The 27665-nt window shown below is 40.8% G+C and overlaps 1 protein-coding gene across 1 annotated transcript; it reads left to right on the top strand.

Annotated features, from left to right (window-relative positions):
• Positions 1 to 21980: 21980 nt before the first annotated feature.
• Positions 21981 to 27215, top strand: NEFM (neurofilament medium chain). Its single transcript, XM_077868813.1, has 3 exons — positions 21981 to 23197; positions 23867 to 23991; positions 25340 to 27215. Exons 1-3 carry the CDS (start codon positions 22118 to 22120, stop codon positions 26721 to 26723), a joined length of 2589 nt encoding a protein of 862 aa, XP_077724939.1. The 5' UTR covers positions 21981 to 22117; the 3' UTR covers positions 26724 to 27215.
• Positions 27216 to 27665: the final 450 nt, after the last annotated feature.

Genomic DNA, 27665 nt, shown 5'->3' with positions numbered 1-27665 from the left:
GCTGTATCCAGAAATTGAACATGGCTGGAAAATGGGAAATAGGAAGAGAGAAGAATGCAGCTAATTGGTAGTTGCAGAGCCTGTTCTAATTTGCCAAACAAAGCCATTTTTTTCATCCCATATGCAACAGGGAATTGTAAAGGTCTTGAAAAGTGGAAGCAGAATGATTATATCATTGAATTTAGCTAGCTATCTTTCTGTCTGTAGAAGTAAAATATTCTCATTAGAGAGGCTAAAAATAGACCTACAGGAAATTACATATCCACTGTTAATATTTTTCAGTATTTCCTCCCAATACTCTTGTCTGTACCTATTTTACACAGATTAGATCAAATTTTTAAAAGCTTCCTTTTTTAAAATTTACCATAACATGATAAATCTTTCATAGTGAATTTGAAAATCACTGAAAGCATTATCTCCTTGACTATCTAACTGGCTGTACCATGGAGATAACCTTATTTACTTACTTATTTCTCTGTTTGAATATGTCATTTTCATTTTTAAATACATTCTAAGTAATTCTGCAATAAACATCTTTGTCCATAAATTTCTACCAGAACATTTATTAAGCACCAACTATGTGCAGACACTGCACTAAATATTTAAAACATACACACACAAAACCCAGCTGAATGGCACGTCTTCCTTTCCATCTGGTAGTAGGGTGGCTCCTGGTTCTTGGTATGCACTAATGGCATCTGCCCAGTAGAGGGAACTCTCTGCATATTTAAGTCTTAGTCTCCTTGGCGCTGAGCTAAAGCAGCAAAGTGGCCAAGCTAGCCACAGAAATGCTTTCTAAGAGAGGCATTGCAGTTCAGTCCCATTGCCTCACTATTCAGGCAGCTGGCTCCTCTGTAACTGGCATTGTTCTGCTAACCTAGTCACTAGCTTTCTTGATTTCAGCCAGTCATCTTCAACCATGATCTTACATCCACAGATGCTGAGCCATCAGCAAGCACTCCAGACCCTCTGCAGCATTTTCTCCATGAGACACTTAAGCTTTCTGAATCCACAAGTTTGGTCACCACTTCATCCTCAGCATCTAGCCGGGTGCCTGGCACATCTTGGACATGTACTAAACATCATTGCATGAATAATTGAACCAGACAACCCTCCTGAAAGGTTTTGGTAACCAGAATGACTTGACAGGAACAATAACCTCTCTGTCATCCCTGAAATTGAGTCTTCCCTCAGGATCCACTCTGCTCTCATTCTGCCTTTGACATAGGGCAACTTTCCCCTCTGCAGCCTCATTTCTTTGCTGTTATTATGGACAACTCTATGTGGTTTGAACACTAGCCAGGTTCGTGTGAACAAAAAAGTCAGTCAGTTTATTGATTAGCCATTTAAAGTACATCATGTTCCCATAACCTGAGAAGTATTTTTATAATGCAGAAAGCACACAGGTAATAAAATCATCCGGAATTTTTTAATACAAATGTCTATCCCACACTCTTCTCCACTCCCACTATCATATCCTAACAAAGACCTCTCCAATACACACAGGGAAGTGAGCCTTGTTTAGAATATTCAAAAGCCCCGCAGATGGTTCTAGTGGTCATCAGTACACACATACACATACACACATACACATCCACACTGGCACACACCGTAACCCATCCCTGGCACACTGAGAGCCAGAACTATATACCAGTGGTTCTACACTTTGGATGTACATCAGAATCACTCCAGAGATTTTTGCAAATTATGTTGATGCCCAGGCCAAACCTCAGACAAATTAAATTAGAGTTTTTCAGAATGATGCTTGGGCCTCAGGGATTTTTTTTAAGATTTTATTTATTTATGAAAGACACAGAGAAAGAGAGAGAGAGAGAGAGAGAGAGAGAGAGAGAGGCAGAGACACTGGCAAAGGGAGAAGCAGGTTCCACGCAGGGAGCCCAACATGGGACTCCATCCTGGGTCTCCAGGATCACACCCTGAGCTGAAGGCAGCACTAAACGACTAAGCTACCAGGGCTACCCAGGCCTCAGGGATTTTAATGTACAACCCAAACTGAGATCCACTGCTGTAGATACTTGTGGAAACCAGACAAGAGTCAGCATAGTCCCCATCCACAACACCTTCCAATCTTATATGGAACACAGTGAAATTAGCACATAATTACGGTACCTAGAGTGGCCCTGAGTGAAGATCCAGTGCCAGTTTAGGAGAGACTGTTCTAGATTTATCACTTACTGCATCACTTAACATATCTGAGTACCACTCTCTTTACTATAGAAAAGAATATTTACATCACAGAAATGGCAAAAAAAAAAAAAAAGAGAAATGTTATTTGTAAATTATAAATGCTTATGCAAACAGAAGTGATTATTATAAGGAAATAACAGAGAAATATCTTTAAGTAATTTTCAAAATTAATTTAGTCCCACTATAACTAAATATTTATCATGACATTTGTCATAGGATGCCTATTTCTTAGTGTTTTGAGCCTATTGCTAGGCTCCCAAAATTTTCTCTAATCTCTTTCCTATTGAGCCAATATATTCCCAACTCTAATAAAGAAGTCACTGAGAAGACAAAGCACCCACCATTTCATTCAGCCATTTTATATCATCACAATTCCCCTTCTTTTCCTTTCATAGTATTTTCCATTAATAGGGTGCTAAAGCTAACTGACGTGCTTTATTTTAATAATAAGCTTTTGGAGACCCAAGGTTCAATTTCAAGCATCACCAACAAGCCTGTCAGAGAAGTGTTCCTAAGTAAGGATCTGCTCTTGGCTTCACAAAACATGCCATTTGGGGACAGCAAACCATATACAGAACTGTAGGCTTCAGAAATTCTAAAGAGCACAGACTTACCCCTGAGCCCACAGACTGGCTTATCTTAAACAAGTCAACTAGATTTAATGTTGAGACATGCAATTAACCTAGAAACTAATGAACCCAGCACTGGAACGTTTACATATATCATAGGTTTTTATTTATAAATTGTGGCTATTCATTAGTAACTTTTTTGACCCTTGCTTTCTTTTGTGGCAGATCATAAAATTGTGCAAACTATAGAAGTATAATGAAAGGACAGAAGACAGCTGGTTATAGCCTGAAATATGGGCAGTAAAAAGAAGTCTTAGTGTGCATAGAATGAGTCAAGTTGCTGATGATAGAAAAGGGGAGTTCATGCCTTACATATTTGATGGAGTCCTACAATGAGGCAAGTAACACTTCATCTCAACCTCAAAATTTGAACTCATGCTTTATCTACAAGGAATAAAGAACCAATGAGTGGTTAAAAAATTATCTAAGTTATGGTGGGATTGAGTGGATAAGGTTGAGAGGTATTTGTCATCAATCATGTTTAGGATTTGGTCTCCTCATAATTTGGAGATACAGGTGTTTGTTTGTTTGTTTAATTGAAAGAATACATTCAGCCAGAGCCATCTTGCTTTCCAACTTTGTAATTAAATTGAAAAGAATAAATCCATTTGGAAAAAAGAATATACTATATCCTTGAAAGCTAATTAAGTCTACTATTAATATTGAGACATAACATAGGCATATAAATAAGACCCAGCTCAATTTTACATTAAGACATTTTATTTAGAGCCATAGTATAGAGATAGTCTGTGTCAAGGGTATCTCCCTCCACCAATTAGAATGGAACCACTAGAAGTCAAGAGATATCTTATTCATCCTTATGCTCTTTATAGTGACTACTACAATCACTCTCCATATAGGCTACATAGTAGGATTTCTGGTAAATTTTTAAAACTAAAATAAAAACTGTAGCCATGCTCATAATTCACACTGCCTACAGGGCCCAGAAATAGACATTTTTAAAATGTTCCCATCTGATTCTTGGTTTCTGAGAACAACTATTCCACCATTTTTGCAGCTAACTTTAAGAGAAGAAGAGTGTGGTGGAAGAGTAGTAGCTGGAGGTCAGAGATCTGGATTCTAGAATGGACTCAAATACAAAGAGGTCAAGTAACTTTTGGAAGGCTAGAACTTTGCTGTGCCCCATTTCCCTATCTCTGAATTTATAGGGTTGGTCTAAATTATATATTTTAAGACCACTTCTAGCTCTCAATTTTTACTATTCTTTTCAACAAATCAGGCTTTTAAAAAAAATCAGATCTGTCTTTCCTTAATGAGTCTGAAAGTGGAATAGACTAGACAAAATTCTATCTCTGGAATTAGAAGACAGGTATTTGTGTGCCTAAATCAGCTGTTTCCTTCTTGAAAAGTCAGTTAACTTTTCCATTTTCTTATGTACAAATTGAGATCTGATGACCTTGAATCTTTTTTTCCTGGTGCCAAGAACTTATGATTTGATGAATAAGCAAGATAAAGCTAACCACAACTTTCTTATTACCCATCATTTTTATGTCTAGCAGCTAACATTCTATGGAGATTAAATAAACAAATGGAAGAAGCCATGCTCACTTCAAGAATTTGAGGGGCTTTGTCCAATAAACAACATACTCAGCAAATGTGAAAGAATACTCGGGCTCTCTTTTGCACAAGGAGACTAGAACTTGGCAGGTCATTCTCTGTTCTTGTTGACACAGATGCCATGGAGTGGACTTTACACAGTGTGCTGGTCCCAAATCTGCTTGGTGCGGAGGAAGTTTTTAACTGATATATATGTCTTTAATGAGGTCCAGGAAGAAATCTTGTCTAAATTAGTACAGAACTAGACCACAAATTTGGCATTAGGAAAAATAGGAAATAAAGCATGAAATATGACACTCAGATTGGGGAAATGATGGTGACCTTAACAAAACAAATAGATGCATTTGGTTTCTAATTTACTGGTCAGCAGATCATCCTGTAGGAGTCTGAAGCAGTCAAAAGTCAAGATAAGTACTGAGAGTCCAGCCACGTATCTATAAAGATGTTAGAGCTCTTTTACAATTTAGTATCTTTAATCCACAGTTTTAAGCCATGAAAGTAGGTTTTGAACTAATAAAGTGGGTTCCAGAATGTCAGCTAAGTTATGTGTTCTCTATAAATCCAAGTATATCCAGATAGATATACATATTTTTCCAACTTCGATGCACTCATTCTCCTGACTCAAATACTTAACCCCAGGATCACCTAGAAAGAAGATTTCAAGGTGCACAAATCTTGTAGTATTCAGGATTTATTAAAATCAAATGATTGCTATTGTGCTCTGGGAATTCTTAGATGACCTCCTGGCCTACTGACCTTTAGGCAAATGGCACAGGCAGCAGATAAAATATTAAACCACCATATTTTCAGAACAAAACTGAAGATACAAAGCAATGTGGATTGGTGGCCAAATTACACCCTTCCACCTACCCCTCCCCAGTCATACACATTCCCAATTTGATCCAGATAGAAAGACTTAAAAGATGGCTGAGGCTCCAGCCATATTCAGATGCTCCAGGAAAATCCTACATTTCTCTACCGTCTGTCATAGGAAGTCTATACTACCTGGATAGGCATGGCCTGAGGAATCTGCGTGAGAAAAAGAATATGTGTTCGCTTTACTAGCTGTGACACACTTCTTGGAACTTCAGTTTTTAATCTATACAGGAGAAAAATACTGACCGTGTAGTGTCATTTAGAGGATTAAAGTTAATATACATAATGTACTTAATACAATTGACTTCCAAGGAAGACCACAGTGTCTGGCACATTGTAAATGAAAATGGGATAACAGTTGAACTATAAGAGGGCTTTATTCTTAGTTGCTGTTACTTTCTGAGGCAAGCCTTCATTTATTATCAGAAAATGTCTAACAATATTCAGATCTATGCTGGACACATTTCTAGCTCTATGCCCTGCAGCTAAGAGGGAAAACTCATGGCTCCTAGCCCAATATTTTAATCATTGTAGGACCTCGATGTATGGTAACTGTCTAGTTGAATAAATGAATGGGTGAATGAATGAACACAGCTCTGTAGGGCAGTTTATGAAAATGAAATTAACAAAAATCATCTAAGAAAAAATCTGAACAATAATGTGGCTCAAATTGCCAATAGCTATGGATTGAAGAGATGATTTTTCCCTATTTTAGTGACCTAATTTGCACCAGGCAAAGAAAGAGTCTTAGGGGCACTGGAAGAATGGAGGAAATTTTTAATTCTGAGAAGTACACATTACCCCAGAATATGGTGAAAAATTACCAAGAGGGGAGCCAGAGGAGCAATAAACTAAAGGTAATAATTCTCTTACAAGGTAATACTTTTCATATAAACTGGGTGGAAAATAATGGAATAAATAACAAATGACATACACCATGTCTGGACCTTTCATTACACTTCAGAGAGAAAGATATCAGTATTTCTGGGAATGACTTTGCTATATTGTAGATTTTAATGAAGTATTTAGCATGACCCCAAAGATGCTTCTATACTTTTAGTAGTTTTTTTTCACCCAATTAAGAAACTGCTTAATTTGGGGACACCTGGGTGGCCCAGCGGTTGAGCATCTGCCTTTGGCTCAGGGCATGATCCCGTGGTCCCAGGATCAAGTCCCACATCAGACTCCCTGCATGGAGCCTCCTTCTCCCTCTGCCTGTGTCTCTACCTCTCTGTGTCTCTCATGAATAAATAAATAAAATCTTAAAAAAAAGAAACTGCTTAATTTTAACTTAGATATGGACTTTCCTTTTGGTAGGGTTTTTAAGAGTAAGCTAATTTCTACCTACTTCAGAGCAATTTGTTGTAATTAAACCCAGAATCAATGAATTTTTCAAAAATTTTTCAATCCCCAGACTCTACCGTTTTGTTCCATCAATGAGATTACTACAGATCAGGGACTAACAAAGGGTTTCCAACCCTGTTCACTAACCCATCCCCCACCTCCCTCTTACAATACCTCTAACCCATCCCCCACCTCCCTCTTCCAAGGTAGAGTTCAGTACTTTGACAAATATGGCTCACAAAGGCATTGTCGCTGACAACAAATCTGGGTGCTTCCAAATCACTTTGGAAATATAAAATGTGGTATAAATCCTTAATTTTAAAAAATGACATGTGACACAGTTGCTATTTTTACTACCTTTCTAACAAGAACCCACACACATTTTTTTAAATATAGCTGAGTTAAAAACCAAGAAGCAATCCAAGCCAAGATATTGAATGCTATACTTTAATTTCTGAAGCAATAGGTATTTCAACCCATCACAATGGTCCTTGCCACTCAGGGATAGAGCAGATTCCTTTAAAAACAACAGCAACAACACTGGTTTGGAAGGCTCTCCTCCTAACAGACTTCCTCTAAAAAAAGAAATTCTGGCTCCCAGCAACCATCCCCAGCAAGCACCATCAACAGTCACCAAAGGGCTCTTCTTCCCTTTTCACCTCTATGCAAATCCACTTAGAAAGAATGCATGACTGTAACTGAAGCTCAGCAGCAAGCAAAAATCAAAATGGCAGTGGATGAAATTGATGAGTGCTTATAGTGCCCAGCGTGCAGTATATATAGCACTTCAAGCTAAGGATTTTCCTTTGGGAACCAAAAGGTCAACATCAACTATTCTACATATTGATTCAAAGAGATCAATGGGAAAAGAAATATTTTTTTTCTCCTCTCACACTTTCCAGTTTATCACCTGATCACCAAACATTCATTGGCCAATTACTATGTATATAAAATTCTGAAATACATTAATCATTCCTATCATTGTTCCCAATTAAAATTAATTCTAGAAGGTGATGTGGCTATATCCCATTTTTATAAATATGAGAGACAAATAGAAGTATGAAGAGAAGCCAGGAGTTCCATTGCTGCCAGTTATCATTAGCGCAAACCAGACATCTGAAATGGGCATAATTCTTGAATCTTGCCAACTTGATTTTGATTTTGCTTGACCTATTATACACTTAGCTTTAAGAAGGAATTCTCAAGTAAATGATCAAAAGATTAAGAGGTCAAAATCTAAATTTAAGCAAACTTTATACCACGTTTGCTTAACCAATCAAAAGGCAAGCAAAAGACAAGAGTCAAAATCCCATTTCCTCTCAGTCTAGGAAACCTTAACTCTGATGCTTTCTTTTTTTTTTTTTTGTTTAATTCAGTATGTCTATTATAAAGCATTTACTGTTACTTACTAATGTTCTGTGCACTAGCTAGGGGTGGAAGAGAGAGTGAGAAGGATACAACAGAGTAAAAGGTCCTTGTCTTTCATGAGCAGAAAGTTCCACTGCAGAAACAAGACTTATTCACACGTGTGGTGTAAAACAATAGGAGCCATGATAATCACCAAATTTTGTGATACCAACAATAGTGCTGGAGAAACTTAAAGAAGAGGAGAGAAAAGACAACTTCTTCACAAGAAGGTAGAAATTGAGCTGTGGTCCAGTAGATAGAATTTGGATAGGAGCTGAGTCATGGATGAAGCATCCAGGAAGAACAGAATACCATAATATGAAAATCTAAGCATTGCGCCCTCTTGCCCAATGAATGCATTAAAATGAATTGAAACCCTGGGGTGATGGAGAACACCTTGCTTTGGTATCACACAAGCATACTTCGAATCCCAGCTCTGCCACTATGAATCCTCCAAACGTGGGTAGGTTTCAAAACATCTTTGGAGCTCTGTTTTCTTATGTGGGATAATATTATCTACTTGGTAGGTCTATTGAGATAACACAACAAGGTATGTACAGAGCTAGCTCATAGAAGAAGTTCAAATAACATTTGTTTACTTTCACCTTAGAAGTACATTAACAGGCATACCTGTAGCAGACGACTATTTATCCACAGAAATCTATTCTCTCCTCCTATAGTAATAGAGTTGTAGCTGGGCCTGTGACTGACAATTCAGAGCCTGCACTTGCCAGCAACCTCGGCAGCTGCTTGATCTGTGTGACTTTGTTTCCCCCAGTGCCATATAAGCAGGAGTGATATGTGTCTCTTCCCATCCTGGGCTTGAAGGAGCCTCTCACTTTGTCTTCCTCCTGTGAGTTAGAACATGGATTTGCCTAAAACCCAACTCTGACCCCATAGATAAGGATATCGCCTTGGAGTGCAACAAAGTAACAAGTTGCAAAAAACCTAGAACCCCTGAAAAATGATTACATGGAGCAGAGCAGGCCACCTACCATCCAGGATAAGTGCAAAAAAAAAAGAAATACATTTCTGTTATTTTAGTCATTCTCATAGGGGGTTTCATGTTAAAACAGTCTAGCTTTTTCACCTAACTTATGCAAGATCTCATTTACTTTTTGAAACAATATCCTCTTTTAGGTGGAGCAGATATTAGTCCTTTTTGGCAGATGAGCAAATTTAAACCAAAGGGAAGCCCAAGGTCACCTGACCTGTCAATGCTACCCTGCCACTGATTCCCCAAGCTTCGGTCTTAGAATGTAACAATTTTGTCACTTCTCATTCCTGAGAATGTGAACAGAAAAATCATTTTGATTTAGGTGTTGATGAAATTTGACAGGGTTGGATATTACATTTCAAATATAGAATCATGAAACTCGACTTTAAATTAAGCTGTACACGGCAAGTAGTTTTCATAATTATTGCTATTATACATTTGTTGCCACTGTAAAATTTCAAGGAGCACCAGAAGATGTAATTGCAACACAGAGTTCTGGAATGCAGGGCAGAAATGTTTGGCATTGGGGGTAATTTACACCCATAATGTAATTAAACAGGAGGCAATTTGCATTCAGATTTGCACATTACAGTTTTTTTTTCTGATTATAAAAATTGAAAAAATAAAAAGCTCTGGCAAGCACAGAAGGTTTTTGAGTGTTCTGACAATTAATATTTTAGACAAATGGCATTGGGAAAGAGGACTTTCTAATCCTTTTTCTGGAGGCTTAGCAGTTTGCCAAGAAAATAATAAGCTGTCTGTCAGATATTTTAATACGAGGCATGCTGTGATAAATAACTGTTTTCACCCCACATTATTTTTGCTCAAGTGTATTTATAAGCTTTCTCTGATTCTCACCTATTCATAGGATCTGCCTATAAATAAAGATTTGAAAGGCACAAACCTAACACTCAAAATGGATAAAAATACAATTGTTAAATTAGCAAGGAAATTAGGATTTAGAGTTATTGAAAAAAAATCCATTGATTATATGTAACACCTGTATTGTGGTGAAAAGAACACAAGATTTGTATGACACTCTTTTCACTACACCGCCTAAAAGACCTCAGAGATTCTATTCTCTGTGTCTCAGCTTCCTGTTTTAAAAAAGAAAACCATAATATCATCTCACTTGGCTGACATGAATATTAAGTAAGATGCGTACTGAAATATGACCAGCATACAATTGGAACTTAATGAAAGCTTACCAAGTTGTTAAAGTCTGAATATGGAGAAAAAGCTGAAGTAGCTACCATTTATTGAGCACTGCTGTAAGACAACTCTGTGAGAGCATACTAGGATTATTCCCACCACAGTACAGAAAAAGAAACTAATGAATGGAAGGTATTGGTGGCTATGTCTAAATCCACACAGCTGGGAATTGGTGAAGGTAGTATTTGAACCCAGGGATCTAGATTCTCTAGGTTCTGTAGGTAGGGACCAGGCTATACTAACTCATCCCATAAAAAGTCTTCCCATCCTGTATCTAAATTGATGAAACTTCTGATTTGTACTTTTCTAGATACATCCTTGGTGGCCCTGTGATAAAACATTTTATTTGTGGGGCACCTGACTGACTCAGTTGGAAGAGCATGCAACTCTTGCTCTCAAGGTCATGAGTTCAATCCCCACCTTGGATGTAGAGATTACTTAAATAAATAAAAACTTTAAGTAAAGGGACTTGATTTGTAAAGAAGATGTGGTACACACACACACACACACACACACACACACACACACACTACAGTATTACTCAGCCATAAAGAAAGAATGAAATCTTGCCATTTGAAACAATGTGGATAGGGCTAGACAGTATAATGCTAAGTGAAATAAGTCAGTCAGATTGATTTCACTCACATATAGAATTTAAGAAACAAAACAAATGAGCAAAGAAAAAGAGAGAGAGAAACCAAGAAACAGACTCTTAACTATAGAGAACAAGCTGATGGTTACCAGAGGGGAAGTGTGTAGGGGGATGTGTGAAATAGGGGATGGGGATTAAGGAGGGCACTTGTGATGAGCACAGGATATTTTGAGGAAGTGGTGAATCACTGTATTGTACACCAGAAAGTCATACAATACTGTATGTTAACTAGAGTGGAATTAAAATAAAACTTAATTTTTAAAGATTTGATTTAAAGGCTAAATGCATATTCACAAAATTACACATACATATAGCTTCTAAAACTGGTAATAAGAAATGGAAATCAAAAAGAGAACAAAGTGAGAGTAATTAGCTCTGTATGATTTATTATGTATGTTACCTCAATCAAGCAACTTTCTCTTTCTGTCACGTCTGTATGCAAGAAAATTTTGTGGGAGAATGGGAGGGATGTCTTGTTAAACACATTCACATACTCAATCACTTGAGAAAAATAATTTTTTCTGTTATCTTGACATTGAACTCTTTGCCTGAAATCAAGCACCCAACAAAATTCTGATTAAATAGATTTATAATCATCTTAGTTTTTAGTGACAAACCCGGTGAGCTAAAGCACATCAATTTGCTTCTCTTTTACCCAGGGCAAAATCTTGTTTCTTTGACAAATCTTTAAACTCTTCATGTAAGGGTTATGTGATCAACTTGCCTTTAATATTTCCTAGCACATGGGGAACATCTACCCCATGTCTACTGCTCTTCCAAGCATTATGGAGGTGATGTTAGTCATTGTGATAATAATAGTAGTAATAATATCATTTATTGAGCACAGTCAAATTATCATATGTAATATATATGTAAAATAGATCATGTATAACTTTACAAATACTATTGCATTTAGGGTGCCTGGGTGGCTCAGAGATTGAGCCTTTGCCTTTGTCTCAGGTCGTGATCCTGGGGTCCTGGGATCAAGTCCCACATTGGGTTCCCTGTAGGGAGCCTGCTTCTCCCTTTGCCTGTGTCTCTGCCTTTCTCTTTCTGACTCTCATGAATAAATAAATACAATTTTTAAAAAATACTATTTCATTTAATCTTCAGAATCACACTATGAAATAGGTATCAGTATTATCACTGCTTTAGAAATGAAGAAAATGAGACCTGACGTGGCTATTTGTCTTACAGGTGTCTTATGGGTTATTTAGAATAGGGCCTTCCCTAGTAGACTAGGAAGCTCAACCACCTGGACGATTCTTCACTTAGTTACCTCACAGACACCCCAGATTCAGCATGTACAGGGTGGTCCAATTTCCTTACCCTCTAAACTTGATTTTCCTCCCATACTTAACATCATGGGGATTGTGTTAGACTAAATAATAGCCATCACCAAATATGTCCACATCTTATTCCCTGGACCTGTGACTACATTACCTTATGCGGCAAAAGAGACTTTGAAGATATGATGAACTTAAGGATCCTATTGTAGACTGAATTGTGCTCTCCTAAAATTCATACATCGAAGCGCTAACCCCAAGTATCCCAGAATATGACTGCACTTCAAGTTGGTGATTAAGTTAAAAAAAATGGAGTTGTCAGGGTGGGCCCTAATCCAATCTGACTGTTGGTGTCCTTGTTAAAAGAGAAGACTGGGACACAGAAAAGAGACACCAGACACTGGACATGTGCACACAGAAGGAAGGCCATGTGAGGACACAAGAAAGAGACAGCCATTTGCAAGCGGCCTCAGAGGAAAACCAAACCTGCCAATACCTTGGTCTCAGACCTCTAGCCCCCAGAACTGTGAGAAAATAAATTCCTGTTGTTTAAGCCAGCCAGTCTGTAGTTTCTGTCATGACAACCCTAACAAACTAAAACAGATCCTAGAACAGGGAGATTATTGGGAGTGGGGAGATGTAATCACAAGAACCTCATAAGAGGAAGGCAGAAGGGTCAGAGTGTGAGAAGAAGGAAATGTGAGATGGAGCAGAGTTCAGAGACGAGAAAAGTTGCACCGTTGCTGGCTTCAAAAATAGAGGAAGGAGCCATGTGCCAAGGAATCCAGGCAGCCCCTAGCATCTGGAAAAGACAAGGAAATAGATTCTCTACTAGAGCTTCCAGAAGGAACACAGCTGGGTCCATCCCTTGATTTTAGCCCACTGAGACTGATGTTAGACTTCTGGTCTCCAAGACTGTAAGATAATAAATTTGTGTTCTTTTCAGTCACTGAGTTTGTAGCAATTTATTACAGCAGCCATGGGGAACAAACACAGGGCATAACATCACCATTCACCTGTTCCTCCAAATCCTGTTCTTTCTCTTGTGGTCCCTGCCTCCCCTCACCCACCTTTCTGAATTCACAGTCTTCCAACAGTCTCATCTGGATTATTGCCATAGCCTCCAAATGTTTTCCCTGCGTCCAGGCCCTTTCATCCTCCAAACTATTCTGCTTCTTTCTGCCAATGTGATTTTTCTTCAAATATTTTATTTATTTATTTGAGACAGAGAGAGAGCACAGACAAGCAGGAGGGTGGCGCAGAGGGAGAGGGGGAAGCAGACTCCCTGCCGAGTGGGGAGCCTCTTGCCAGGCTGATCCCAGGACTCAGGGATCATGACCTGAGCCAAAGGCAGATGCTTAACTGACTGAACCACCCAGGTGCCCCACAATGTGATTTTTCTAAATTTTTTCTTAAAAGTTTGAATTGTTTTATGAACAGCTGTAAGTTAAATGCCAAAGTCGTGTCATGACATAGGAAGCCTTCCCTGGTCTCTTTTCTGCATCCACTTCCAGCCTGGGCTACCTGTCTCCTATGTCATCAACCTTGGCTATAGGTCATATTTCTATTCCAGGCTACATGTTCCCCTCTCTCTAACCTGGACTGTGTGTCTTTTCTCCAGCCTATGCAACATGATCCCATCTCTCTATCCTTGGTGACAGACATTCCTCTTCAGCCCAGAACTACATGGTTCCCCCTTATTCTAGTCACTTACGTCTTTTTGAGCACACTATGCTTGCCCTCACATGGTTGCCTTTGGTTGCTTTTCTCCTTTCTTCATCCAGATATCTCTCATTTGTACTTCAAAACTTACCTCAAGTATCACCTCCTCCAGAAAGCTCTCCCTGAGGCTCTTCCACCCTATCACCAATTGGTTTAGTTGCTCATCCTCCATGCTCCCATAGCTAGAGATAGCAGTTCCATACTTCCCCCACAGTAAATATGTCTTTGCTTGCCTGAATCCTCCAGTAGACTGCATTCATCCAAGCTGGAACTGTGTCTTTCTTATAATTCTCCAGTGCCCAGTACAATGCCTGATAGTGAAGAGACTAGTGTTTGCTGAAAGGAGGTTTTAGGAATGAAGTAGAATTTCAATTTACTCATGCACTAAACAGATATTGACTGGCACTCACTATCTGTTCCATCCACCGTGGAACACACAAATATGTGTAAGACTTGATATCTACCACTTAGAATTTTTAAATTTAGTCAGCATTGAGATGTTATTTAAATGTCCAGCAGGTGGTAGCACCTAACTAGATCACAAACACTGAGCTCCAGCCTGAGAGGAAGAATTCATACCTCAAAATAAATAAATAAATAAATAAATAAATAAATAAATAAATAAATAAATAAATAAAAATAAAAAGGATTTGGAGAATTGGGAGTTTTGCTAGAATCAGCTCATGGAAACATGAAGGAGACTGGCAACCCAGAAGTAGAAAGCTCCCATTAATGTGATGTGGGATCTTCAATAAATACCTAAGGACTTCATCATGACATGAACATGCCTCTTGTTCAAGAAGGTACTCTTAGGGTTTCCAAGGAGGCATCAAGTTTGCAAGGCATATTGAATCTGATAGAAGGAAAGGACCATGTAGGCTAACTAGGAGCAAGAGAAAACAGCAAATTGTATTAAATGACTCACAGAGTCTAAGGAAGAATTTTCATCATTAGACATTCACTTCCTAATAATTTTATGTAATCCATATCCAGAAGCAGACTATTAATGACTAATACAGGATACATGCTATTTCTTTTCAAGGTCAACTTTTGTTCAGGAAAAATGGGAAACAATTCTCTTCTTTGACCCTATCTGGTAAAGCAGAAGCCAAGCAGATTTATACGAATGAAAATGGGGTGAGTCAGAGCACTTTATCCCATAAATAACGAAAATGGATTAAGGCTGACTTGTCTCTAGGCAACCTATATAAATACAGTCCTATAACCCTGATTTTTGTGTATAAAAAAGATGATCGAGAGACTCACTTAAAATTATTCATGGCTATCTCTTCCCATTTTAATAGATTTTAAAAGCTGCTTCCTTGCCAGCCATCATTGTAAACCTTTCCTGATGAAGACTGCAGGCCAAGCAATTCCTTCTGCCAAGATTCAAGCACTCATTGTTGGATCTTTCAAAGTAAATTTAGGTTAAAGAGTTTGACATCTACAAAAAATTGTGAATACATAAGGATTATTTTTCTTTTTAATTTGAATATATATAAATATATATTAGTAAATGAGTGATAATGATGACAAATTAATGTATAGTATGAATCAAAATCTCCTAGAAAATAAACCAAAAGTGCATGTAAAGATGAATGATAGTTATCAGATAAAAGAATAGGTAAAATGATTAGGGATATTTTCCACGGATCATGGGCTAGGATGAATTAGATGTCCTTCAAATTACATAGAAAATTAACTAAGAGGAAAAAAAATAACAAAGACAAGAAACTCAAAAGTTTTCATTTTTTAATATCTTTAATGAAGCCACAAAGCAAGAAATAATGTTCATCTGAAAAAAATATAAAAATGTTTTATTTTTATATAAATAGGAAAAAGTCTGCAAAAGAATGCATAGTGTGTGTCCTAGATTTTCATAACATGACCTGACAGTTACACAATAGCTTTTAAATGAGATTTTTAAGATGGAGTTGTGGCCTTCAAGGCCATGTGACTTCGTGGTGAGGGTCATCCTCCCTCCAGAGTCTGACATTCCTGGATTCATCTCTCAACTCCACAATTGTCTAGCTGTGTGTGGTACTTAGCCTCTCTGTGCTTGCATGTTCAATTGCTTTTTCTACAAAATGGAGATAATAATAACATCATCTAGGGCAACTGGGTAGTGCAGTTGGTTGAGCATCAGACTCTTGGTTTCAGCTCAGGTGAATGGGATCTCAGGGTCATGGGATAAAGAGCCTTCAGGGGCTCTGCACTCAGCAGGGATTCTCTGTCCTTCTGCCCCTCCCCCCCCATTCTCTCTTTCAGATGAATAAATAAATCTTTTTTAAAAATAAATAATAGTATCACCTCAAAGGGTTGTTGTGATAGTTAAATGAAATAATCCAGTGAAGTCTTGGCACAGTGCTCAGCATCTAGTAAGCACTTAATAAGTACCAATTATTGTTATTGAGATTATTAATATCTTCCTACTTTTAATTTTTTTTTCTCTGTGCTGACAGAGCCTAGATTGGATGTAGTAAGAACTTTTTCTTCTTTATGTTAGCACTAGTATCAAAAAATCTGAATTTTGGTCCTGGCTCCACCACTTACCACATGTGTGCCCTTGGACAAATCTCTTAATTGATTCCACCAACTATAAAAATGGGAAAAGTATTTCTATTCTGCTGTCTACCCCAGCCCCCCACCTTGTGCTCATTCCAGATGCGGTAACAAAGTTTTGTTTTAGTTTGCTTCTTTTATGTAAAGCATTATTCACATGTAAAATCTGGTGGTGGCGATGAACGATGATGGTTTTAGGATTCAGAGGTACCATTAAATGTAAAAGAATACAGTATTCAGGTCTGACTAGACCAGATTACCGAGCACCACTTCTGACTGTCATATCACCTCCTTCTACTTCATGGTGACACTCCCCTCAATCAACAAGGAGAGAAAAAGGCAGACAGAAAGAAAGACAGAGAGACAGAAATTAATACTCAGATATTCCTGATTCATCATTATTTCTATCATATTATTAATTATTCTTATTACTTTACCATTCTTGATCTACAGGGCCCATAAAAGTGGTGATGCTTTTTAAAGAAGAAATTAAAAATCAAATATTTAACTAGAACCCAAGTTGTCCAGTATACAATACCACATTCCTTCCTCAAAGACAGCAAATTACATATTCAGATACATTTATTTTACAAAGCAATATTAAAGTGTATAAACAGAAAGATCCCACTGATATTTAAATTACAGGGAAAAAATCAGCAGAAAATACTTAAATAATTGTTTCTCTGCACTTGGTAGAGTTCTACACTTAAATATTTGTTAACTTTAACCCAAAAACATGAGTAAAAGTATTCTAAAATAGATGATGCTCTTGGCAATTGCAGTGAAAAGAGACAGATATGACTGTGTGCCCATTTTCTGAGTATTATGAAAGAATACTGGTTTTTGAGAATCACTGAGATTGTGATGGAAGAACGAGTCCTGGGAAAATAAGGCTGAATTATTAGGTGGGGCATTTTTCTGACTTTGCTTTATATCCCTGGGTTTAGCTCTGCTCAGAAATTTGGTCCAAAGATAATAGATCATTGATCTGCTCTAGTTTTACAAAGCTCATTTTAATTAAGAGTTTCTATTAAAAGAATTATGTCTCTTGCTATGGCCTTGGTAAGCCTGGGATAAAATATGCCATAAATATTACATGGCTGTACTGGTGCAAAGTTATGTGCAATGCAGGGTTTGAAAAACTCAAGTGCAGACCATCCACTTTACAGGTAAAGCCAAAGTATTGAATTTAAAGAATGCTGAAAATTAATACAGTAGTTTTATTTTGCATCTACTGAACTTTATTTTTAGAATCACTTTTTAGCAAGGGTACCTTAAATACTTTTTTAAAATTCTGAGTCCTCCTCCTCTGGCTTCCACAGGACTGATTCTCTGTGGTGGGATGAAGGCATTACACAGCAAAAAATTCAGCAAGCTACCTTAAAGCCGAAGCTAAATCTTTCCCTCATAAAACATGAAATTTCTAGACACAGATTTTGAAACTGTTTAAGCTTATATTTGGAACAATATAAAGATGCAAAATCGTTTTCATTTTTTTAATACTTCAATTAACTTTTCATAAAAAAACAGTCACTGACAGAAATAGAAGGCACTGTTCAATGAATAACAATATTTGGCAAGGGAAGCAAACACCATTTCAGAGCCTAATGTTAGAAAAAGGACACTGTGGTTCAAAGGACTTGTTTTAATTAAAGACAATAGTGGCATGTACATTCACTTTTCCTCATAAGAAACAGGCTTTTTCCCCTGAGGATATTTTTATTTTCACATCTGAAAAAAAAAAAAAAAAAACAGACCAAAAGTCAAAGATGCTTCTAAAGTTTGACATTCCAAGGCTCAAGTAGAAAGAATTATTACAGTTTTCGTTTTCCCTTGTGTTCTCACTTCAGGAGAATCAGTCCCTACCTTCCTACAATAACCTTAAATAACCAAATAACCTTCCTACAATAACCTTAAATAACCAAAAAATAACCAAAAAAGGATAAATTATAAACAGTTATTCACCATGAGTTCTAGAATCAGATCCCAGGCAAAAGGATCAAGTTCAAGATATCACAGTAGGTTGGAAGAAAGTTCAGATTATCATCTTAATCTTAGACAGATTCAGCCTACCAATTTGACAGTGGTATCTTCCATCCAGAACAACTTGCTTGATGCTCCATTCCCACATCCCAGCCTCCTTGCATTTTTGTACATCAAAAAGTATTCTTTTAAATGTAAGGAAGAAAATACTCAACTCCTCATTTTTCTAACATTTTTTGGTTCAATGAATAAACCTTTTAATGCAAAGGATATATCTCCCATCATCCTTAGATAAGACCTCAGAATAGCTATCTCTTAACTACAAAGTTAATAATCTTTGCAGTTTACCTACTGAAGGAACACATAGCATGCTCTGTATTTCCCTATGAAGTGATTCAAAATACACTGTAGCTCATGGTACAACAATCTAGAGACAATTTAATTTAAAAAGTCTTACATCTAAATCATATCTGTAATTTCCCTATTTAGGATAAATTACAAAGGTATCATAGTCAAACTCAACAGTGTTGTCAATTCAGATAAATTCTCGTGCTTTTTTTCTCATTAATGGTTTCAGAAGAACCATTAGTAGCCTTAGTGTCATTAGGGTAAAAAATGCACAACGTTACCTTTCTTTCTATGAAAAACATGAGGGTGGTAAATGATCTTTAAAAATATGAGACAAAGAAGGAAAAAATGAATGTTATGGCTTTCTTTTAAAAGTTTCTATAGTAAGTTCACTGATGAGCATAACCTTCAAGTCACCTTCAGAAAGAGTGATGAAAGTAAAAAGTCCAATATAAAATAAAACATTTCAGTCAATGTGAAATCGAACCAGTCATTTTTTTCCCATAAGCCATGGGAACTTTTTCCATGAATAAGGCGACTGATATAATTCTCTCTGTGTTATCCTGTTGTGACCAGGCTGAACAATACTTCATATGACACCGAAGTTACAATTTTAAGATATAGTCACTGACTGGATTTAGCCCGAGTAACTGGCCGGTATTTTGTTTGTACGCAATGCTTTCCTCCTTCTGTAACCAGCTGGAAGCTTAACAATTTCTGAGCTAGTTTAGATACAAGGCAAAACAGGCTAATTGTGAAGTTAGACATGTGTTTCCTTGTAAATGTCTCTCTGCAGAGTCATCTCATTTTTAAAACCCTGAAGACAACTCACAGCAGCAGCCTGCCTGTTAACCATTTGCTCTCACTGCAGAAAGTCCTCAAAGCGCAAATCCAACATAAAACTCCAAAGGGTTTTTAAATTTTTTTTAATAAAAGCAGAAAGTAATAAGTAACTAAGGCAGAATTACTGCATAATTAGCATTTGGCCTTATCTGATGTCCTCTTTCCAATCTGGAGATTGGCAGTACTTTACAGAAGGGCAGGAAATTTTCTTTCTCTTTTCCTTTATGTATCCATCAGATACCAGAAAAAAAAAAAAATCCCCTCTTTTCTCTCATCTTCACAAGTCTAATCCCTTACTCTGTCATCTGCCTTTCCCAAGAGCTTGAGACATGGGCTCTCCTTGCCTGAAAGATAACCTGTCACTCAGCAAACTAGAACATCCTTCCCCCACACAGCCTGCAATGCTGCAGTTTCACATTAATGAGCTAAAAGTAACTCCTTAAATTAACCCCTTCTATTATAAAATACAAATGGGCCAAGAGATCTGGTAAAAATAAAAGATAAAGATAAAAATAAAAACCTCTAGAAACTTACTGATTGACATGACCACGTCATTAAAAAAAAAAAAAAAAGACTAGAGAAAGCATGCTGTGAAAGGAATACATTTAGGTCTGGGCTCTCTGCTTTTCACAAGCGGTGATTTCTTCTCAGCCACACCAAGCGTTTCATATGCAATCACTTGTGCCCGTGGCCCCAGCAAACTCAGTCATTAGTCTTACACTCTGCTCTTCACTTTGTCTTGCAGGATTTTGAACTTTTTTCACCCTGAATTACCCCCAAAGCACTATGTACAATAGAAGGGCATTTTTACCAGTTACTAGTGCACCAGACCATCAGGAAGTCTGTGTAGATTGTTTGCTGAAATAAACATGTTTAAAGGTATGGAAAATCTATCCCAAATCAGTCATTAATATCTAAATGGGGAAATACATTTTAATTGAAAGAAAAAAAAAAACACCTGGTTTTATTCAAGGTTGTGGTGAACCTGTTTGGCAACTTTTAAATTAATTTTAAATTAATTCAGGTGCTCTCCAATCACCGCAGTTACATACAGGGAGTACTGAACACAATGATGACAAAGCAATTGTTTGTGTTCAAACTTCTCACAAACTATATTCCCCTGGACTTTTCACCTCAGCATATTTCAAATCCTCCTTTCCGAGGAATATTTGACCTTCAAATTTCAGTCCTTTTATCTCCTGATCTCTTGCGTCTACCATATGTTAGAAAGCTCAAACTGGGCTGCAAGTATATTATTTCTGTTACCTGACTTTAATGAATTTTTAGTTGTTTTCAAAATCTGCAATCGGTTCATTGTGCCAACTCTGCATTGCAGAGAAATCTTAGTGTTTGATTCCAGCTTGGCCCCTGCAAACAGAGTCACTACAAACAGGCTTTAGTTGTATTTACTCTGGGAGAAGAGGGGTAAGGAAACCCCCGCCAACCTGACAGGCTCTGCAGGGTGACAAGCCCCCAGGGCACCGGCGTCTCTCCCGGCTCGCAGCCTGGGCGCTGTCCTTGGTGCTGCCGGCGCCATAGCGAGCACAAGCGCCTTACCTTCTGCCCCCGCGGAAGCTGCGGACGTCCCCCAAACGTTAAGCAGAACGTAGCGCCACATCCCACTTTTAATACAAATAACTACCCAGGCCCATCCTCTTTGTCCCCTTCCCGAAGCCTTCAGGCCGACTGTTCTTCAAAGTGTTTTTTTTTTTTTTTTCTTCTTCTTCTTCTTCTAGGCCCAACTCTGTGCTAGTGCTCATCTCGGGCTGCTTTAAAAGGAGGAGTGGGGGAAGGGGAGGGAGGCGAGGGGAAAAGAGGATGGGGGAGGGGAGGAGAGTCGGGGGAGGGGAGGAAGGAGAAGGGGAGAAGGAAAGGATGGAGGGGGGGGAAGGGGGTCCAGGAGGAAGGGGCTCAGTGAGTGGGACTAAAGGCTGAAAGTGGAGTGGGAGAGCGAAGAGATGCCCGAAAGGAGGGAAAGAGATTCGGCACAGAAGATGAGTAAAGAAAAAAGTAATGGAGAAAGGGCAAAAGAAGAAAGGAGAGCCGCGGGTGGCCAGGGGGTCGGGAGAAGAGTGCCCGATGTGGCATAAGAGTGACTAGACAAAGAAAGGGCGTTGGGTGCACACTCGCGCCGAGGGTGCAAGATGCAATCCGAAGGCGAAGGGAAACGGAGAGAGGGGGCTCGATGGGCGACAAGTGGTCTGGGACAGCGAGGAGAGTTGGGGGAGGGGCCGGGCAGCGAAGTCCGGGGTCCGGTGCGGCGCGGGCCCACGTGGAGCTGGCGCTGAATCACCGCTAGGCTGCCTGTGCCCCCCTCGTCTCCCCCGGCCCGGGGCCCGCAGTCCCCGCCTCCTCGGCCGCCGCCTCCACGGGGCGGGGCCCTGGCCCGGGACCAGCCGCCGCGGCTATAAATGGGCTGCGGCGAGCCCAGCAGAACGCTGTGACAGCCACACGCCCCGAGGCCTCCAAGATGAGCTACACGTTGGACTCGCTGGGCAACCCGTCCGCCTACCGGCGGGTCACCGAGACCCGCTCCAGCTTCAGCCGCGTCAGCGGCTCCCCGTCCAGCGGCTTCCGCTCGCAGTCGTGGTCCCGCGGCTCGCCCAGCACCGTGTCCTCCTCCTACAAGCGCAGCGCGCTTGCCCCGCGCCTCGCCTACAGCTCGGCTATGCTCAGCTCTGCCGAGAGCAGCCTCGATTTCAGCCAGTCCTCGTCGCTGCTCAACGGCGGCGCCGGGCCGGGCGGAGACTACAAGCTGTCCCGCTCCAACGAGAAGGAACAGCTGCAGGGGCTGAACGACCGCTTCGCGGGCTACATCGAGAAGGTGCACTACCTGGAGCAGCAGAACAAGGAGATCGAGGCGGAGATCCAGGCGCTGCGGCAGAAGCAGGCCTCGCACGCCCAGCTGGGCGACGCGTACGACCAGGAGATCCGCGAGCTGCGCGCCACCCTCGAGCTGGTGAACCATGAGAAGGCTCAGGTGCAGCTGGACTCGGACCACCTGGAGGAAGACATCCACCGGCTCAAGGAGCGCTTCGAGGAGGAGGCACGGCTGCGCGACGACACCGAGGCGGCCATCCGCGCGCTGCGCAAAGACATCGAGGAGGCGTCGCTGGTCAGGGTGGAGCTGGACAAGAAGGTGCAGTCGCTGCAGGACGAGGTGGCCTTCCTGCGGAGCAACCACGAGGAGGAGGTGGCCGACCTGTTGGCCCAGATCCAGGCGTCGCACATCACGGTGGAGCGCAAAGACTACCTGAAGACAGACATCTCGTCGGCGCTGAAGGAGATCCGCTCCCAGCTCGAATGCCACTCCGACCAGAACATGCACCAGGCCGAAGAGTGGTTTAAGTGCCGCTACGCCAAGCTGACCGAGGCGGCCGAGCAGAACAAGGAGGCCATCCGCTCCGCCAAGGAGGAGATCGCCGAGTACCGGCGCCAGCTGCAGTCCAAGAGCATCGAGCTCGAGTCGGTGCGCGGCACCAAGGAGTCCCTGGAGCGGCAGCTCAGCGACATCGAGGAGCGCCATAACCACGATCTCAGCAGCTACCAGGTAGGGACCGCGGCTGCGCGGCCGCCCTGCGCCAGCGCCGGAGCCAGCGCCGCGCGCCCCCGGCGCTCGGGCACGCGACCCGGCGGGCTCTCCGCCGCGCTCCCTGGCGGCCGCAGCCCAGTGCGCGCGCGACGCCGAGCGAGGCAGGGGCGCCCCGCGTCCCCGCCCCTCCGCAGCCCGCCCCCACGCCTCCCCCGCCCGCCGGCTCGGGCTTCCCGGGAGCCCCGCCCTTTTGCAAAGCTCGGGGAGTTCTGGTCTCAAAGCGGGAGGGTAGGGCGCACGTGTGGGGGGTTGACGCAGCGGCGCCTTTACGATGGCCGGGGCAGGAACGCGCGTGGTCTCAACTTTTCTGGCCCGTGGTCAGAACTCAGCCCAAAAGGGCTCAGAGGAGGAAGGCCCGATGGGCGCAGAGGTGTTCCCCAAACACGTTTGTTTCCTGGAGTCTTACTGCATGGGGTTGTGCCCAGGAAATCTCCTCCTGTCCGGTTGATCCTGTTCGTTTGTGTATTCGATGAATTCCTCCGTGGTTTTCGTGTTTGTGTTTTTAAGGGGCCGGGAGCTACCGGGGTTTGCAGAACTGGAGGGAAGTGGGGGGAGGGGCGGCAAGTGGTTTTGCAGAGAGAAGTTGGCTGGCGGAGGGCTGAGTCTCTCTGGCTGTGTCTCTTTCAGGACACCATCCAGCAGTTGGAAAATGAGCTTCGGGGCACAAAGTGGGAAATGGCTCGTCATTTGCGAGAATACCAGGACCTCCTCAACGTCAAGATGGCTCTGGATATTGAGATCGCTGCGTACAGGTACCGTGCTCACTCCCCACCCGGCCGAAACACTTACCGCACTGCGGAGGCTGCGCCGACAGGACCCCCATCACTTGAGTTCAAGCAAGCAGGTGGCAGGGATCTTAAGTCAGGGCCTGGCTTGCTTTCTTAATTAAAACAAAACCAAACAAAGAAGAAAAAAAAAACTATTCTAAAGAACTGTAAATGTGGTTCTACTACTCCATACAGATTTAAAGGGTAAACATTCATTAAAATAGGTATCTAGACACAATGTTTTGAGGGAGGGCGCCGATTACGCTTAAACTTTTTTATTTTAGTGAGAGATGTTTTCCAACTGTTTGAAACAAAAACGGAATTTTAGTTTTTAATATTTCATACAGTGCTTTCAGCTTTTCGACTTTATAATGTCAAGGACAGATTCCAGGACATTCAATGTCTCTGTTTCTCTGTTACAGCTTACTATTGCCATCATCTGGCTGAGAACAGCCATAGATTGATAGGATGGAGAGATAGAGAGATAGAGAGATAGATAGATAGATAGATAGATAGATAGATAGATAGATAGAATATATTAGATATATTAGATAGAATAGAGAGAGGGGGAGGAGAGAGAAAATATGTGTATTCTGTTTTATGTAGATTTATATCTACAGACCCAGATATTCAACCAGAGAGAGAAAACAAAACAAAAAAACAACAGATTATAGCTCTGCTAACTGATGTCACCTTACTGTTGACTAACTTCACAGGAGAAAATCCTTGACTAAACAGTTTTTCTACCTCCAAAAGGTCATCATTGTAACATTGCAGGAATAGATTATATTCAGAGCTATCTCTTTTTTTTTTTTTTCAGGAAAGTTGAATACTTATATTAAATAGACACTTTATATTAAAATTGCAGACCAGTCTATAACTTGATATACCCGAAATTCTGATATATACTAAACACTTTTCTAGATTTGTCGAACATTATATTTGCTAAAAGAAATTTAGTGGCCATCCTGAAAGTCCAAATGCTCAGGAAGGTCACTAAGGCTTTTTTGACCATGGGAGAGCTTTTCAGCATATTCATGGTGCAGCAAATAGACTGCTGCAGAGCTGAGATTCGGTGGCTGGGTGTGTGAGTGGACTATTGGGTGTGGTCAGTCGCTGCGGCAGGTGACTGGCTGGTGGTCCATGAGAATCTCTGGATATGATACCTTGGATGAGTGAAATGATAACAGGTATTACACAGGCTTAACGGAATCTTTTATTCATGTGATTATTTTTGTTGAAAGGTGTTTGCTGCATCGCCCATAACATAATGAAACTCAGAAGGCCACAGAGATCTTAATTATGTCTTGTCTTTTTTTGACTTGATCCTTAGAAAACTACTGGAGGGTGAAGAGACCAGATTTAGCACATTTGCAGGAAGCATCACTGGACCGCTGTATACACACCGACAGCCCTCAGTCACAATATCCAGTAAGATTCAGAAAACCAAGGTAGAGGCTCCTAAGCTAAAGGTCCAACACAAATTTGTCGAGGAGATCATAGAGGAAACCAAAGTGGAAGATGAGAAATCAGAAATGGAAGAAGCCCTGACAGCCATTGCAGAGGAGCTGGCAGTGTCCATGAAAGAAGAGAAGGAAGAAGAGGCAGAAGAAAAGGAAGAGGAGCAAGCCGAAGAAGAAGTGGTAGCTACCAAAAAGTCTCCAGTGAAAGCGGCTGCCCCTGAACTTAAAGAGGAGGAGGAAGGTGAAAAGGAGGAAGAGGAAGGCCAAGAGGAAGAAGAGGAGGAAGAGGAGGGGGCTAAATCAGACCAAGCTGAAGAAGGAGGATCCGAGAAGGAAGGTTCTAGTGAAAAAGAAGAAGGCGAACAGGAGGAAGAAGGAGAAACGGAGGCCGAAGGTGAAGGAGAGGAAGCCGAAGCTAAGGATGAAAAGAAAATTGAAGAAAAACGTGAAGAGGTGGCTCCCAAGGAGGAGCCGGTGGCAGAAGCCAAGGTGGAAAAACCAGAGAAAGCCAAGTCTCCCATGCCAAAATCCCCAGTGGAAGAGGTAAAGCCAAAAGCCGAAGCTGGAGCTGAGAAAGGCGAACAGAAAAAGGAAGAAGAGAAAGTGGAGGAAGAAAAGAAAGAAGAAGTAAAGGAATCTCCCAAGGAAGAGAAGGTGGAGAAAAAGGAGGAGAAGCCAAAAGATGTGCCCGAGAAGAAGAAGGCAGAGTCCCCGGTAAAGGAGGAAGTGGTGGAGGAGGTGAGCACCGTCACCAAATCAGTAAAGGTGAGCTTGGAGAAAGATGCCAAAGAGGAGAAGCCACAGCCACAGGAGAAGGAGAAAGAGAAGGAGAAGGCGGAAGGGGAAGGAGGAAGTGAGGAGGAAGGGGGTGACCAGGGTTCCAAGGAATCCAGGAAGGAAGACATAGCGGTAAATGGGGAGGTGGAAGGAAAGGAGGAAGAGCAGGAAACTAAGGAGAAAGGCAGTGGGGGAGAAGAGGAGAAAGGGGTTGTCACCAATGGGCTTGACTTAAGCCCAGCCGATGAAAAGAAGGGGGGAGACAGAGGTGAGGAAAAAGTGGTGGTGACCAAAAAGATAGAAAAAATCACCAGTGAGGGGGGCGATGGTGCTACCAAATACATCACTAAATCTGTAACCGTCACTCAAAAGGTCGAAGAGCATGAAGAGACCTTTGAGGAGAAGCTAGTGTCTACCAAAAAGGTAGAGAAGGTCACTTCACACGCCATAGTAAAGGAAGTCACCCAGAGTGACTAACATTTGAGTCCATTGCAAAAGGTTAAGCCATATGACAATTTTAATATGCATGTGATTGACAGCTTCAAAACAGAACGGGTTCTCCCATGGGGGCTCCAGACATTGTATTTTACTTTGTGCAATATGAGGGAACTGCATGCAAGCTCAGGGTGCTCCCTCCTCAGTCTTTGGGTGATTAAAATGCATGATACTGTATGTACCTGGGGAGTTGGCCAATTTCCTAAGCTGTTGGAAGGGGGGCACTCAAGGGGGGGATGTATTGAGATGTATTATGCAAAGAACCAACTGAGCCAAAAATAATAAATGAAACACAGAACTCTCTTAGCCTTAAGAAAGCTATATATGAATAATTATGTTTACCTCACTGGTGCATTTAAAAAGGACTTTTGTTCATGGGAGAACCTCGTTGACATGCACAGTTTGCAACCTTTCGTTGATTGATGTTAAACGTCACAGCAGTAATTGCTCAATAAAGGTCATATTGGAAACATAGTCGATTATATGGTGTCTCATCATTTCAAAGTGAAATCTCCACTACCTGACCCTTTCTTTTCCCACAGTGGACTATTCAGGGGGTTAGAAGTGATCTGCATTTCTGATCATTATTTCCTTGGGAGGCATCACTGAGAAGACATAATCGCCGAAAACATGTTCAGGTGTCTAAATCTTATTTAGCCCAACACACACCTCAAAATTTTAAATTTATATTTTTCAAATAAAAATGAAAGCATCAGATAACAAAGCAAGACTACTGGGATAAAAGTCTTCATATCCAAATGTTTTGACCCCAAACCAAAACCCAGAGAGCCTAAAAGTGAGAGGGACAACAGAAAAGTCAAAACTTGTTTCTTGGAGTTGGGACACGAAGGAATTCACGGCATTTCTAACAATGTGTCCAGAAAAAGCAGGACTGAAATCATTAGCAGTACTAACAAAAAAATA

Source organism: Canis aureus, chromosome 24 (assembly GCF_053574225.1).
Source record: "Canis aureus isolate CA01 chromosome 24, VMU_Caureus_v.1.0, whole genome shotgun sequence".
Classification (NCBI taxonomy): Eukaryota; Metazoa; Chordata; class Mammalia; order Carnivora; family Canidae; genus Canis; species Canis aureus.
The sequence above is the reverse complement of the archived record's forward strand: the minus strand, read 5'-3'. Positions and strand labels throughout refer to the sequence as shown.

Coding starts and splice junctions, on each gene's coding strand:
- NEFM (XM_077868813.1), top strand. CDS start 22,118: ATGAGCTACACGTTGGACTCGCTGGGCAACCCGTCCGCCTACCGGCGG. Junction 23,198..23,866: donor ACGATCTCAGCAGCTACCAG/GTAGGGACCGCG, acceptor TGTCTCTTTCAG/GACACCATCCAGCAGTTGGA. Junction 23,992..25,339: donor ATTGAGATCGCTGCGTACAG/GTACCGTGCTCA, acceptor CTTGATCCTTAG/AAAACTACTGGAGGGTGAAG.